This window comes from Amia ocellicauda, chromosome 7, assembly GCF_036373705.1.
Source record: "Amia ocellicauda isolate fAmiCal2 chromosome 7, fAmiCal2.hap1, whole genome shotgun sequence".
NCBI classification, from domain to species: Eukaryota; Metazoa; Chordata; class Actinopteri; order Amiiformes; family Amiidae; genus Amia; species Amia ocellicauda.
Genome location: NC_089856.1, coordinates 8,848,514 through 8,865,189, shown reverse-complemented (window position 1 = coordinate 8,865,189; position 16,676 = coordinate 8,848,514). Strand labels below are relative to the sequence as shown.

General features: G+C 41.6%; 1 protein-coding gene and 1 long non-coding RNA gene across 2 annotated transcripts; one reads left to right on the top strand and one right to left on the bottom strand.

The window, feature by feature from the left end:
• Window positions 1-2,546: 2,546 nt before the first annotated feature.
• LOC136752693 (uncharacterized) lies at window positions 2,547-14,101 on the top strand. The gene is made up of 3 exons (XR_010817339.1): window positions 2,547-2,623; window positions 9,487-9,536; window positions 10,578-14,101. It is a non-coding gene; the product is annotated as an uncharacterized LOC136752693 (long non-coding RNA).
• On the bottom strand, window positions 14,022-16,257 carry LOC136752692 (single-pass membrane and coiled-coil domain-containing protein 3-like). The gene is made up of 2 exons (XM_066708210.1): window positions 15,960-16,257; window positions 14,022-15,456 (listed from the first exon to the last, which is right to left on the bottom strand). Exon 2 carries the CDS (start codon window positions 15,433-15,435, stop codon window positions 14,770-14,772), a length of 666 nt encoding a protein of 221 aa, XP_066564307.1. The 5' UTR covers window positions 15,436-15,456; window positions 15,960-16,257; the 3' UTR covers window positions 14,022-14,769.
• Window positions 16,258-16,676: the final 419 nt, after the last annotated feature.

Genomic DNA, 16,676 nt, shown 5'->3' with positions numbered 1-16,676 from the left:
CCCTGTTGGGATTGTTTTACTTTTCTGAAGACTTTATCCTCTAAGATCACATAACTAGCAGTTATGTCTGAGGTTTGAGAACTTCCTTCAGTAGCGCTAAGAAGGTGTTGGTACAACTCTTGTACCTCTTCATCAGCTTTCAGTGCCTTCCACATGTCACTGAGCGGAAATGGTTCAAATGCCTGGCCCTGGATGTTCTGCCGCCATAGGCAAGAAAAATAAATTCCCCAAACCCCCCCCCAACTGGTGCTGCCGGTGTTCTGTCCGCAGTTCCAACCGGGGAGAGGGGTGTGTGTACTGATGGTGTTTCTTTCTCGCTAGAGGGAAGGAGCTGACTGATGGCTTTCTCAAAAAAAAAAAAAAAATCACTCACTGTATTCATCCCCATCATTTTCTGTAAGGCATGTTTCTGTCACTCCCACAACATCATAGTCACATGCCAGCACTGTTGTAGGGCGAACCGTACATGATTGATCCTGGTTAACATTTGACACAACTCCACTATCATTGGATTGGTATACAAATGGAGAGGACTAAACTATAGTGGCAGCTGGTGGGTTTTTTGTTCCATGGGGCAGAGACCTGACAAGCGCCCCCCTTCCCAAATAGATAGACACTGCCCAGGGTAAAATAAAAACATGTTATATTGAAACAATTTTTTCCATTTAACTTATCATGAAGAACAGAGGAAGACGCACACCCAAAGTCCATTTAACTTATCAACATTCACAATACAGCAGATTAAACATAGGCTATATCAAGATGATAAAAAATGTATCTTGAAACGACAAAACAACAAATCACTGAACTGAACTGAATGAACTCAAATAAATAATATGACCCCAAATAAATCAAAAATAAATAAACTCAAATGTGCTTAAACTCAAATAACTCAAACTTTTTGTATGGTTCAGTATGTGTTCTGGATGTGTGAGTGAGAGTTGAGAGTAATGGTGTGTGTAAATTACAAAATATGTCTGTTCCTGTATACCTCTTCATAGTGCTTCTGAATTGTGTTTCTATAGGTCTTTACAGTTGGGTACCTAAGTTAACTTTGCCCAACATCGCTAGGTTTACCACATTCTGCATATGGGTTTTCACTGTGTTCGTGCTTTTTGTTTTTTCTTTGATCTACTTCTTGTTGGTCACCCCTCGGTAAGTCCAGGGCAAATCTTTTGACACAATTGTCTGAAACAACAGACATGGAAAGCACAACAGTGCATTGCATGTTGCACACCCTCACAGCCAAGGCTTTTTCTTGTACTATGTTCTACAAAATGTTCTGTTGTACAATTTCCCCGTCACTGCTTGGTTGATGTATGGTAATAGTAAACTGTTCTGGGCCTACCTCCTTGATCTTCCATTTTTCAGGGAGTGTTCTCAAAATCAAACAGACTTTGCTGTAGTGACCGCACTGTGATCAATGGTATTTATTGTTCGCTCATTTACCACAGTGTACTGAGGCTCAGAACACTGTTGTGCACGCTCGGCACCCCAAGGACAATGTGTGCTCTCCTTGTGTGTGTCACAGGGTATGTGAGGGGCTTTCCCAGTCCATCCATGCCTGCACCCTCCCCCGCTTCAAGAAGACCAGCGGTATCATGGGTAAGGGAATTACGAACATTGAAATTAAGCATTGAGCCTGGGCAGCAGGAAGAGTGAGCAGCAGTTCAGGACTATTATATCCCGTTTCCACTGGCCACGTTTATTTGCACCTCAGCGTGGCCGTGGTGGTTTCCACTAGGGCTCAGCTGCACTCCGACTGTGCTGGACTAGTTTCAGGCGCAGGCACAGTTTCGTATATCGTATCGGCTGAGCCCCAAACTGGTCCGCGGCACGTACTGTGACGTCCTGACGCAGCGCGTCCACTCTGACATTGTAACTACAGTAATGGCGGCCGCTCTCGATGCGAGAGATGCGCTGGAAACTTTTCACAAGAAGGAACATGTTGTGTTTACCTTGGGAAACGATTCATCTGGAGCAGTTATTAATGCACGGTGGAAAAGTGACACACAGGATTAATTGCTTGGCACAGAAAGACATTTAAGAGTGTTTGAACAGATCGCGAAAATCCTGCCGAAGAAAGGACTGCCTCGGACTTAAATATATTTAAATATATTTGTAAAATAAACTAGGTGAAATTTTAAGTGATGAAATTTGTTTTATACATTGTTTCAATGTGTCCCGATTTCTACTGTGTTACATATCGTAAAAACATTTCAGCCCAAAGCTGATTGCATTTTAATGTTAGAGGTATTTCAGCCTCCAGTTTAAAACACTAAATCCCAGAATGCCGACGGTCCCAGATGCGGTTTGACCTTTCGGACCCACGACACTGAGTGGAAGCTCTGCGGGTTAGTGCAGGTCACAGATACAGGCCGGGCCCGCTGAGGGCAGCTGAACGCGGCCAGTGGAAATGCGGCTCCTCATCAGAGCGCACAGAGCCCCGCCCCTGTCACTGCCACGCCCAGCCGTGCTCTAGTGGACCAGCCAATAGAAATTGGGATCCAGTATCTGCCTCCGGATAAGCCATTCACAGTGCGGTCCCGCCTACTCAGTGAGGACGGGGAGCTGTGGGAAGCATCCTCACACTACCGCAGCGACCAGAAGGGCACTGTGATCTGTGAGTACTTCATTGTGAACTTTACCTGAGCTACCTACTCCCACCACTAAATGGCAATAGCTTAAAGAGGTGGATTGTGTGGAGTTTGTTGTTGAACTCAGGTTTATAATGAGATGCAGTAATGTCGCTGCACTGTGGCATGGGACACCAGTGTTTGATTCTCGCAGTGGCTGGAACCCCCCTGGATGTTACAGTATATTTGTATAACATGCATGGGGTAGGTCTGTGATTAAGTGCTGATAGCTCCAACTTGGGACCGCAGTTGTCGTACAGCGGATCGGTGCTGGACTGTGGTGTTGGAGGTCCCACTCCTCCGTCTGAGCAAGACATTTGATATTTTCTTTAAAATAATTCAGACCCATTTCAAATTAAATGTTTAGTCTACATAATTGGTTTGAGATCTTGTTTGGGAAGGGACACGTGCAATGAGATGTATTTTAGCCTTTGCTATGTATATTCTTGCTTGCAAATAGATTTTTATGTACGATTGTCTTGTTAAAAAACACACAATTATTCAGAAGAAAAAATATATGCTACTATGCTACTAATATATTTACTTATATAATATACAATATAATGCACTGTGAGCAATCGCTCAGATTTCCTAGTTGATGCGATGCCCGGCCCACTTTCCTAACTTCACTTCTTGTTTGGTAGCATAACAAACAATGGTATTTATTGTTCGCTCATTTACCGTAACATGGGGAAGGGCAGTGTTACCTTTCGGGGGAGGCTGCCGTACAACGGGAGTCATATTATTTAAACAAACAAAACAAAACTCTGACTCCTTGTTGAGCCTCCCTACACAGTGTAAACGGATCCCTGCTAAACTAATAATCAACATGGCGGACAAAAGCCAAAACAACAAACGGGTCCAAATTGAAAATCCAAAAGAATTGTCACAGTCAATAAGCCAAAAAGATGGGGTCAGGTTCACCCACAATCACGGTCAAATTATCGGATGGGGTCATTGCCAAAGAGGAGGTTCCTAAACTGTTGTATTAGTCTACTTCACTTTGTTTCTCTCTCTTTTGCACTCCTTGTTTTTTGCCCAGTGGATACTGAGAAGCTCTTGTGAGGTTGCATGGAGGTTAATATAAGTATGAATATAGCAATATTTTTTAAACCGCCATCCAGTGTGTCCAGGTGGTAACTGCAAAAGGGGTGTTACATTTGCGGCCTGAAATGGGATTAATAGGAGCAGTGCATACCCTAGGTTACAATTTCAGCCTAAATCGTAACTGCAAGCTCACATGTGGTTATCCTCTGGGAGTTTCCCCCTGGAAGCAGGAGACGAAACATACAATAAGCATAACCAGCGATTTGAGGTGCCAAATGTGAAAATGCATTTTTGTTTCACGTGTCTTTTCACGATTTAACTTAAATATTTAGTTTTTCAAGATTTAATAAATGAAGCCGTTTTATCATTGATATGTTTCAAATTATTTAATGTAAAGGGTACATCTCAGTTTTGAAAAATTTGCTGTTCAACAAAATATTTTACTTTAATCCTAAATCTGGGATTTGCAAACTGAACCTTTAACTTTGAAATGTAATTTTAACTTAAATCTAATAAATACAATAAACATCACAATACAAATGTAGCTTTTATATAGTTGATTTAAATGTTAAATCTGAGAGTTGCAAAATAAATATTGACCTAGCATGCAAATGAGTCCCGGTCATCTGGTGTACATCAGCCTTCTCATTGCAGTTGATACTAAAATAGGTGGCAGATACAATCTTGGCAGTACAGGTTATTCAAAGGGACTTAGATATTATTCAGTTGTGGGCCGACACCTGGCAGATGAAATTCAGTGTGGACATGTGCAAGGTACAGTGAGGGGAAAAAAAGTATTTGATCCCCTGCTGATTTTGTACGTTTGCCCACTGACAAAAAATGATCAGTCTATAACTTTAATGGTAGGTGTATTTTAACAGTGAGAGACAGAATAACAACAAAAAAAATCCAGAAAAATGCATTTCAAAAAAATTTGATTTGCATGTTAATGAGGGAAATAAGTATTTGATCCCCTATCAATCAGCAAGATTTCTGGGTCCCAGGTGTCTTTTATACAGGTAACGAGCTGAGATTAGGAGCACTCTCTTAAAGGGAGTGCTCCTAATCTCAGCTCGTTACCTGTATAAAAGAAACCTGTCCACAGAAGCAATCAATCAATCAGATTCCAAACTCTCCACCATGGCCAAGACCAAAGAGCTGTCCAAGGATGTCAGGGACAAGACTGTAGACATACACAAGGCTGGAATGGGCTACAAGACCATCGCCAAGCAGCTTGGTGAGAAGGTGACAGCAGCTGGTGCGATTATTCGCAAATGGAAGAAACACAAAATAACTGCCAGTCTCCCTCGGTCTGGGGCTCCATGCAAGATCTCGCCTCGTGGAGTTTCAATGAACATGAGAATAGTGAGGAATCAGCCCAGAACTACACGGGAGGATCTTGTTAATGATCTCAAGGCAGCTGGGACCATAGTCACCAAGAAAACAATTGGTAACACACTACGCCATGAAGGACTGAAATCCTGCAGCGCCTGCAAGGTTCCCCTGCTCAAGCAAGCACATGTTCATTGGCAAACTTCAGAAGGGCCTGTACATCTGAATGATTCAGAGGAGAACTGGGTGAAAGTGTTGTGGTCAGATGAGACCAAAATCGAGCTCTTTGGCATCAACTCAAATGGCTGTGTTTGGAGGAGGAGGAATGCTGCCTATGACCCCATGAACACCATCCCCACCATCAAACATGGAGGTGGAAACATTATGCTTTGGGGGTGTTTTTCTGCTAAGGGGACAGGACAACTGCACCGCATCAAAGGGACGATGGACGGCGCCACGTAGCATCAAATCTTGGGTGAGAACCTCCTTCCCTCAGCCAGGGCATTGAAAATGGGTCGTGGATGGGTATTCCAGCATGACAATGACCCAAAACACACAGCCAAGGCAACAAAGGAGTGGCTCAAGTAGAAGCACATTAAGGTCCTGGAGTGGCCTAGCCAGTCTCCAGACCTTAATCTCATAGAAAATCTGTGGAGGGAGCTGAAGGTTCGAGTTGCCAAAAGTCAGCCTCGAAACCTTAATGACTTGGAGAGGATCTGCAAAGAGGAGTGGGACAAAATCCCTCCTGAGATGTGTGCAAACCTGGTGGCCAACTACAAAAATGGTCTGACCTCTGTGATTGCCAACAAGGGTTTTGCCACCAAGTCGAAGGGGTCAAATACTTATTTCCCTCATTATCAAGCAAAACAATTTATAACTTTTTTGAAATGCATTTTTCTGGATTTTTTTGTTGTTATTCTGTCTCTCACTGTTAAAATACACCTACCATTAAAATTATAGACTGATCATTTTTTTGTCAGTGGGCAAATGTACAAAATCAGCAGGGGATCAAATACTTTTTTCCCTCACTGTATATATATATATATATATATATATATATATATATGAGAGAGAGAGTTAGTGTTTGCTTGGAGATCATGTGACAATGCTTTGATAAAAGTAAATGAGCTACTTTTTACTTTTACTTGAGTAGTTTTTTATACCAGTACTTTTACTTCTACTTGAGTAAAATTTAATCAAAGTAACAGTACTTCTACATGAGTAGGATTTTTCAGTACTCTTTCCACCTCTGCACAGACACACCTATTGATTTACAAGGAGGTCTCACAGATTAAATACCTTGGACATTGTATGGTTTGTTCAAAAGGCAAGCTCCATGATACCACTTGCATTGACAACAAAGAACCATGCCCTCTCTCATTTGATTGGTTAATTTACTTTCAAAACTAAACAAACCTTATCTACCGCAGAAAAATGCACAATACTTCATATTTGATTTCATAAAACCTATTGCTCTAATATTCAAATGGAATAAAATAGAAAGTACTCGAGTACTTGAGAAAGTAATTAAATGGCAATTACTGTGCAGAAATGGATAAACAATATAATTGAATATAAAAGCATGTAAAAATAGTTATTCAGTTAATTATCATAATGCTGTCTTTATTGCTGTTAATTGCTTATGAAAATTCTTTGTTAATATTTCTATGCAGACACTTTATTAAGGGTTATTTACAATTGTTTCACTTCATCACATTATGTTATGTTGCCCATTTACACAGTTTATTTTTTCAGATAAGGTTGAATTTGCAGTGTACATAAATGTAGATGACGTGTGTGTGTGTGTGTGTGTGTGTGTGTGTGTATATATATATATACACATATATATATATATACACACACACACACACACAGGCAGTCAAATCTATTTGTGCTATGTTTTCAGTGCGTTTTCGATATTCCAGGCCTGCCATTCCATCGAAAGCGGCTGTCATTCTATGTCATTCCCCTTTTATGTTTTATATGAGGTTATTTTAAAGAAAGTCTATTCAGGAATTTTGGGATTCCTGTGTGGGATTTGGAGATATAGGCCATCCTGTTGTTTTCTCCATTGTAATCAATGGGCATTCCGTTTTGTCATTCATTTTATTCTGTCCCAAATATGGCCTCCTGTCCTGACCAGTGAGTTTATTATTATTATTATTTCTTGGCAGACGCCCTTATCCAGGGTGACTTACAAAATAAGTGCAATACAAGGTTCAATAATATAGTTCAGTTCAAGGCATCAAACATTACAAATTCAAATTTACATAATACAAGCAATCCAAAGCATAATACATTGTACACATTCCAATGTATAAAAGTAAATACAATAATGAGGTCTTACATCCTGGAAAGTAAAAGCTAAGTGCAGTCATGATGTTAGGTCACAGTCAAGGGCTACAGGAAAGGGAAATCAATAATACAAGGATTAGTGACGCAAGATGCATGATAAAATGTTGCAAAGTGCTATTTAACAGGAGAGTAAGGGACTAATATTACAAGTACTGTCTGAAAAGATGTGTATTGAGTTACCGCCAGAAGGAGGTCAAGGACTCTGCTGTTTTGACTTCAGTGGGAAGGTCGTTCCACCATTTGGGGGCCAGGGATGAGAAGGAGCGTCTCTGGAGGAAGGGGAGTGGAGAGGAGGCAGAGTTAATCTTCTGGCAATAGCAGTGGTGATTTTAGAGTCTGTGGAGGCACTAGGCAGAACATTTTCTATTTGTTTTCACAATTTGTAAAATTAAACTAAATCGATAGCCGTAAGCTCCAGACGGAGTTTTCTCCAGTGAGAGCAGGGGGGGGAGCGTTGCGTTGCGGTCAATGCAGTGGATTCCATTTAGTCTTGGGGCCCCAGGCAGCTGCCTGGCTTGCCTGGTCATAAGCTGTGCCTCTGGGCACTGGAAGACCACAGTGTTCTGGAGGGGATGTATAGGGAGACAAGGGACTGAAGGTAGGTTGGTGCTGTGTGGTTGAGACAGCAGTAGGTGAGGGTCAGTGTCTTGAACCGAATGCGTGCCGTATCGGGAGCCAGTGGAGGGAGCGGAGCAGTAGAGTAGCATGTGCGAATCGGGGCAGAGAGAATACCAGACGAGCCTCAGAGTTCTGGATGAGCTGGAGCGGGCGGGTAGTAGATGCAGGCAGGCCGGCCAGGAGGGAGTTGCAATAGTCCAGGCAGGAGAGGACCAGTGACTGGACGAGCAGCTGAGGCGAGTAGTGGGTGAGGAAGGGACGGATTCAGCGTATGTTGCTCAGGAAGAATCTGCAGGTGCGTGTCAGCGTGGTGATGTACTGGGTGTAGGAGAGCGCAGGATCAAGGGTGACTCCTAGATTTTTAGCGGAAGAAGGAGAGAGTGTGATGGATTCCAAGGGGATCGAGATGGAGAAATCGGCAGAATGTGAGGAAGAGTGGGGGAAAAAAAAATCTAATTTGGAGAGGTTGAGTTTGAGGTGGTGCGAGTGCATCTAGGTGGAGATAGCAGACAAAGTTATATCCACATTTGTTTGTGTTCTGGGTAAGTAGGTATTGTGATTTTATTTGTATTAATTTAAATATAAGCTACAGCTTTTTAGAAATAAACTTTTAAATCAATAGAACTCTGGCCATAATAATAATAAAATAAAAATACACACATACACACCTCTGGGGAAAAATTAAGAAACCAGTCCAAGTTCAGAAATCAATGTTAAGTTGTCTCAATTTTTTTTTCCAGAGCTGTATAGGGTTAGTGTTTGCTTGGAGGTCATGTGACAACACTTTGTTAAAAGTGATTATGTAATTTGTACTCCAAGTACTTTTTAAATGAGCAACTTTTACTTGAGTAGTTTTTTTATACCAGTACTTTTACTTGTACTTGAGTACAATTTCATCAAAGTAACAGTAATTCTACTTAAGTAGGATTTTTCAGTACTCTTTCCACTTCTGGAACCCAGTTATTGTTATAACATTTTATACTGATCAAAAATACCGATCTTCATTTATATTAACATTTTATTTTGAAATGAGATAGTGGGGGGGAGAACTTTGTACATACCCTTATAGTAGCAAACTTATTTTCTATGCAAGAGAAGTGACACTGTAGGTTGGTGTAAAGTTGCTGAGCATTGCCAAAACCCCTGAACCTCAGGTTTTAATTATAATAACAACAACTATGAACAACTTTCAGATATTCTAGGTTGCGGTTTTTGATAGATTGTACTAGTGTCACCCCCTAGGGGGTGCTTATAGGCGACTACGCAGCCCAAATGAACAGAATTATAAACTGCCTTTAATTAGAAGGGCAATAAAACCATCAAAAAATAAGTTTCCTTTTTCTAATAAAATCCTATAAAACTACAATTTCTTATACAATTATATCTCCAGTACAAAACACACCAATAATTCTTCTTCTTCCTCTCGCAAATATGATCAACAATCCCATCACACAGGCAAGTCAGTTCTAACTTCTCATTCTCTCTCGCCGCCCGACAGCTCCCAGTTGGCCAAATGGACAGCCGCAAACTGGAAATGGAAGACCTCAGGTAAGGAGAAAAACAATCAATGTTCACAGTTCATTCCTTGCCATGACTCTGCAATACGATCCACAATAATATTCGCTTTTCTCCAACTATAACTGAATGTAGCGAATACCAGGGAAGAGGGGATGCACCCAGTTCCAAATAAAGCAGAGTCCAACAGTACTAATGTGTATGGCTCTTAAATTCCATGTTCAAAGCCGCTTCACTCGTGCTCTCACTAATTACCACTGTCACACAGTCAACAAAAAACCCATGGACTTAGTTGCTCGAAGCTCTCGCTGTCACTGCTCTGCTGCCAAGTCCTTAATATATCTCATCGCCGTCTCCGGATTAAGAGTCTCCGTTGTACTATTTGTAATCCACTGGAAGATAAAGAGTTCATCAGCCCCGCAAAAGCCTCCACTGCTCCCCTCTCCAGCACTGGCTTTGTTTCCACGTCCCGCTGTTCACCACCTCACAAGCAGTTCTGTCTTTGACCCTCTGTGTGCCTTGCTGCTGAAGGACCCCTCTCAGCTTATATATCCAAAAGCAGAGAACCAGGGTGCAGGTGAAGGTGATTAGGAGACATTATGCGGGTCGGTCCAGGTGAGAATGTATCTGGTGGCGTGTACTGGGCCGGACAAACAATAAAACAATTAAAAACCCAATAACCCAATTATACCCCCCTCCCCCCCAAAAAAAAAACACAACCAAAATAAGGAAGTAATAAACATACTGCATAAATGAAAATAACCATAATCAATTTAAAGTGCACACAACAATATAAAAGTTAAATAAACAAATACAATAATTAACTAATCAGTGATTAAATTGCCCGTCACTAAAGCCCTGCACGGCCCGAGTCCGACAGGAGCCTGTTTTTTTTTTTTTTTTTTTTTTTCTTCCCATTACACAGCCTATATTACTGTTGCAGCCATTAAAATAGTTCAGTTTTGTTTTTAATGGCAAAGTAGTTATATTTATTTTCGTTTCTTTATTAAGTTAATTTAGAAAAATGTTTGGAGCATTTTTTGTTTGTTAAATTAAAGTTTTTGTTTTTTAAAGTGACGACCAAGCAGCCAGCGGCCGACAGTGGAGGTTTCAATCCAGTCCTGCTTTCTTCTGTCCTCCTCCAGCTGCGCTGAAGACACGCTGCTGCTGCTGCTGCCGCTGGCGGGGACACTAACACCATGCGAGCCGGTCTGCGCAGGCGCGGTAGCATGCTCTCGTGTTGTCCGTGGGAAACCTGTGTGCGTGAGCAGACTGTCATGCGTGTCAGTGTGATAGATTATATAACATCTTTCTATGTTTGTTTTACCATCATCAACTTCTCATAGTTTCTTTTAATTAATTAATGTCTAAAATATAAAAAGGAGGAGGAGCCTAAAACAGGCCCGATGCCCGGCCCGCGTGTGGACTATGATGTGAAAATTGTCCTGAAGCCCGGCCCGAGGGGTGTAAATAAGACGGGCCCGTCAGGCTCGGGCTGAAATGCAGGGCTCTAGTGCTGTTGTACCCTTGAGCAAGGTACTTCACTTAGATTGCTCCAGTAAAATGCCCAGCTGTATAAATGGTTACAAATGTAAGTCGCCCTGGATAAGAGCATCTGCTAAATGACAAATAAAGTAAAGTAATGTAATGTAAAAGTTGCATGCAAACTTCTAGTTATTTTTTTTTCTTCCACCACCAAAATTTCAAATGCCCCTAAAACGGTCATACATGCATATAAACTCATCAAACTTTCCAGTGGTCAATCACAGTGAAAACTACAAATGCTGGTCACATGGTGCAGCTGCCATATTGTGTTTAGTGGCGAAGGTACGCCATGCTACAAAAATCTTCTTCTCCAAAACGTCTTGACACAAGCATATGCAACTTCATACACATACATACCTTATACCCTACTATTACGGCAGTTCATCAGAAGTCAGTGTGTCACACAGTTTGGCAGTGATGTCGCATCATTGGTTCCAACTTCTAGTGACTTCTTCTTCAGAACCATAATGCCTATAATAATTAAATTTGGCATGCTTGACACTAGTACAGAGCACTACCAAGTTTGTTCAAGGTGAGTTGCTCCACTTTAAAACTTGGCTACTGTGGGCCAATGAAAGATAACACATGTGCCACGCCATGCACATTACACATTTTCTGCACACTGCAATACAGTACACACATGAAACTTCACATATAAGTTAATGTCCATGTCTTAAACTTACAACCAGAAAAGATTAAGTTCATAGGGTACATGGTTTGGCTGCCATATTGGAAAATATGTTTCTTCGCATGAGCATCTTAAAACGGCTACTGCACCGGAGCCATAGGGCCCATGGGGTCAAACTTTATCCATGTTACAGAGACTGGAATCTATCAATTGGGGATTGGGGATTCCAGGAATTACAATTGTGAATTCAATCTTAGTTCTACATGCTTGCACTTCATGTTTCCTCTACCTACAGTAGCTGTATCTTGTATCCTACTGGATTTTGCATGACTGTATAATCTTCTGCATTGTTTTGTTCTACACTCACCTAAAGGATTATTAGGAACACCATACTAATACTGTGTTTGACCCCCTTTCGCCTTCAGAACTGCCTTAATTCTACGTGGCATTGATTCAACAAGGTGCTGAAAGCATTCTTTAGAAATGTTGGCCCATATTGATAGGATAGCATCTTGCAGTTGATGGAGATTTGTGGGATGCACATCCAGGGCACGAAGCTCCCGTTCCACCACATCCCAAAGATGCTCTATTGGGTTGAGATCTGGTGACTGTGGGGGCCAGTTTAGTACAGTGAACTCATTGTCATGTTCAAGAAACCAATTTGAAATGATTCGACCTTTGTGACATGGTGCATTATCCTGCTGGAAGTAGCCATCAGAGGATGGGTACATGGTGGCATAAAGGGATGGACATGGTCAGGAACAATGCTCAGGTAGGCCGTGGCATTTAAACGATGCCCAATTGGCACTAAGGGGCCTAAAGTGTGCCAAGAAAACATCCCCCACACCATTACACCACCACCACCAGCCTGCACAGTGGTAACAAGGCATGATGGATCCATGTTCTCATTCTGTTTACGCCAAATTCTGACTCTACCATCTGAATGTCTCAACAGAAATCGAGACTCATCAGACCAGGCAACATTTTTCCAGTCTTCAACTGTCCAATTTTGGTGAGCTTGTGCAAATTGTAGCCTCTTTTTCCTATTTGTAGTGGAGATGAGTGGTACCCGGTGGGGTCTTCTGCTGTTTTGGCCCATCCGCCTCAAGGTTGTACGTGTTGTGGCTTCACAAATGCGTTGCTGCATACCTCAGTTGTAACGAGTGGTTATTTCAGTCAAAGTTGCTCTTCTATCAGCTTGAATCAGTCGGCCCATTCTCCTCTGACCTCTAGCATCAACAAGGCATTTTCGCCCACAGGACTGCCGCATACTGGATGTTTTTCCCTTTTCACACTATTCTTTGTAAACCCTAGAAATGGTTGTGCTTGAAAATCCCAGTAACTGAGCAGATTGTGAAATACTCAGACCGGCCCGTCTGGCACCAACAACCATGCCATGCTCAAAATTGCTTAAATCACCTTTCTTTCCCATTCAGACATTCAGTTTGGAGTTAAGGAGATTGTCTTGACCAGGACCACTCCCCTAAATGCATTGAAGCAACTGCCATGTGATTGGTTGGTTAGATAATTGCATTAATGAGAAATTGAACAGGTGTTCCTAATAATCCTTTAGGTGAGTGTATATGTGCTATATGTAAAAGCCATCTTATATTGCATTGTACTGGATTGTTTTTAGCTTGGAGTGCATTGGACTAGGAACAGTGTTACAATCATTGGATAGTGGTGTGGACACTGAAATTGTAATTCAGTTTTACCCATTTAAACATGCAACTGAAACTGGCATGTGAGCGCAAAATGTGCATCATCTTCCTCTCTGTTTCCATACTACGGATAACACAAAGAGGTCTAGATCTCTCCACATACAATGTACAAAGATAATAATAATCCTCTGCACAGTCCAATTTTGTTTAACCAGAAAGTAATGCAAAACATGATCAAATGAGAATTATAGCAGAATAAACCCCATGCCAGAGATTACCCAAGCCTTTCAACATAATCAGTCGACGTTTACTGCATAACAGCAACCCAGTCTTACCGCGGAGCCCGTGAGATTCACTGTGTTCTTAGTGAGAGCTGCATCCATCCTACAATGCTCTAGTGATGCTGCTGGGGCTGTGAAAGGAACTGGATAGTCAGACAGCACACTTTATGACGGTCGTGTGTCTGTTCATGTTGTTGGTTGCTTACATCCCTCTAATGCTAAGAATGTGTGATGTCAGAGATTTATTTTCTTTGTGGTACCTGTGACACCCACCCAGGGCCAGTTTGATGATCTTAGTAATGTTTGATAATATTATTAAAAAAAATATATTCACTCAGTTTTTATGTTTATGTTTTAAGTTTTATGTAGAAGCAGCTACTCCACAGTGGCAGTCGGTGGTATACAGTGCAACAGCTGACAGAGGCATTGGAATGCCTCTAGTGATGAAGGCAAAAATAATCTTCCAATAAAGACACAGCTTTACAATTACAGAGTTCACAGTTTATTTGTTCTGCCAGGTTTGGAAGTGGTTTGTTTAATTTAATGGAAACTCGGGGACACAAACATTCCAGTTGGCATAAACCAGGAATGAAATCCTGAAGAAAATGTGGATCTGTCAATATTACATTACTATTGCTTTAGTCCACATTTATTGTACAGTGTGAGTTATGAAATCAAGGGTGAGCCCTGCTAACACGCAATGTTGCCACAACATCGTAGCAACGTAATTCACTAGTTGTGTGTTAGCTGGGATGTTGTCATAACCATGGGTTTTGGCTGAATTTTAAAAGTACAAAAGCTCCAAACCCCAATGACATGACAGATCAAATACAAAAACCTTTGTCCTTTTATCTTTGGATTGGTAGTTTTAAACTCTGTCTATAGCCCTAGTGTGTTGTATACTCTCCACCACAGCACATTTGTACTTTATATTACATTTAATTTATGAAAGTCTCCATGGAAGTCAAATACATTTTAAAAACAAATTAAATAAAAATTCATAATAAGCAGTCTCTTTACACCATTTATAGAATGCCATTATTAATATTAACATATCCTGCTATTGGCTGTATTAGACTATTACAATCATCTTCAGCACCTATGTATGGAGAGGTTGGCACCGTCTGTGTCCAGGGTTGAAAAGGCTGCTGTTAGTGCCCCCGTTTGAATTGGACCCTGGCTATGACATTGCCAATATTCTCCAAATACTGCTCGGAGGCTGGTCTAAACTCCTCCAGCGCCTCGCTGTATTCCTGGATGACTCTCTCCAGGTTCTCTCTTTCTATGGCGCCCAGGATGGCACTAGCGACCATGTCCACACCCAACCCCAAAACTCCCAAGACGACTGTGGCCACTGCGCAGGTGCCAACCCGGCCTAGGCTTGCCACGATGCGGCCGAGCACTGCCCCCTTGTGGATGAGCTCGGCAACCGTGACGCCCGAGCCCAGCACGCCAAAAGCGCCGCTCAGCACCCTGCTGGCGATGTGGATGCGATCAGAAAGAGGCACAGTTAGGCTGTAAAGTTTCTGATACAGCTCAGGCTCCAGGTTTTCTTTCAAGCGGCTGTCAATCTGCGCCACCTGCGCCTGGATGCTACCGATGGTGTCAATCAGCATATCGCAGTTCTCCTTGATGGTCTTCTGCTTGTCCACAGAGATCTCCCGCAGGCCGGTGTTCATTTCCCGGTTGAGCAGTGTGGCCAGTCGGTTGGTGGCCCAAAAGTTATGCTCCATGAGGGAGAGCAGCTGCTGACCCAGGCGCACCACCTCCTCTCGGCGTCTGGGGTTATCTGGGAAGAATGTGTCACTCCAAGACATTTCTGTACACAAGACCTAGAACTGCGCCACAACAACAATACATTCAACCGGAGAGTCCCATCGTTTTCTTTGTAGATGTTGTACACCTGTAACTATTATACAACACTTTTTAGTTTCCTTGTTGACTGCTATTTTTTTTTTTTTTTGGACACGGCCACCCTACTACTATAAAACTACTCAAAACAGTGTTAAGTACCATTACACCTTTTTTTGTAGGGTTTTTTAGGTTGCCATCTTCCACGGTCACCTGTAAAAGATATGCCAATTTAAAAGTAGCCCTTTTCTATACACAGATGCTGTATTAGACTGATGTCCTGATGTTTGGTAAAATGTTTACTGCTGTAATTATGGTGCCCATTTTAAGATTAACAGGTGTTCCAAGCGTAATATTAACCGCCTGCTATACCCTCCCACCCCAAAAAGCCACAATACAAGCAAGTTTATAAACAAAGCATTTCAAATAATTAGATTAAATCCGCTCAAAACACTATTCTGATAAGAAAACGTACAGGTTTAATACTCACCGCAGGACCAACACACCATTAAAACTCACTGGACTAAGTTACCCTCCCCTCCGTGTCATTGGGATCCAATGTTTGTATTGCACCCTATTCAACTCATACTAGAACAAGCATGCCAGGCAGAAAAGTGCCCGTCAGCGAGTTTGGACCGGCAATGAATGCCCAGTCACTCACTGTGCGAGAATTCAGGAACACGCAAAGCAAACACCAGCACACAAAAAACGAGTTGTAGCACGCAAAACAAAGCGAACGTTTTCAAAACCAGCTGGGTAACCAGTTTTGCACAGCTCAAACCAGGACTCATTGTTAAATTGATCAGACTATTGCATATTATATATTTTAAACTTTATTTTAAGCACTCTTTAAAACAGTCAATAATTCTACTACTGCATTACATACATGTGTTAACACGTTTTACTTATTTGCATAACTAGCAATATTATGTTATTGATGATAATGGATTACTTAACTTGTCCTACTTTGAACCCAAACCTGATTGATGGAACATGTTGGAAGTGTGCATTTCATTAAGTACACTTTTTACTTGCACGTCTGGGCTAAATTCAAACAGCCTATTGAACAAACATTACTAGATGTGATACTTTACAACAATAATGCTATACTTGGCATCTGCTGTTATTTTGACAAAAGGTACACTACAAACATTTAATTGATCACTTATAAATTCTTAACATAATTGTGAAAATGATTTCTCATTGC

Bases quoted from the DNA above. Each gene is read 5' to 3' on its own strand.
- LOC136752692 (XM_066708210.1), bottom strand. From the start codon at position 15,435: ATGTCTTGGAGTGACACATTCTTCCCAGATAACCCCAGACGCCGAGAG.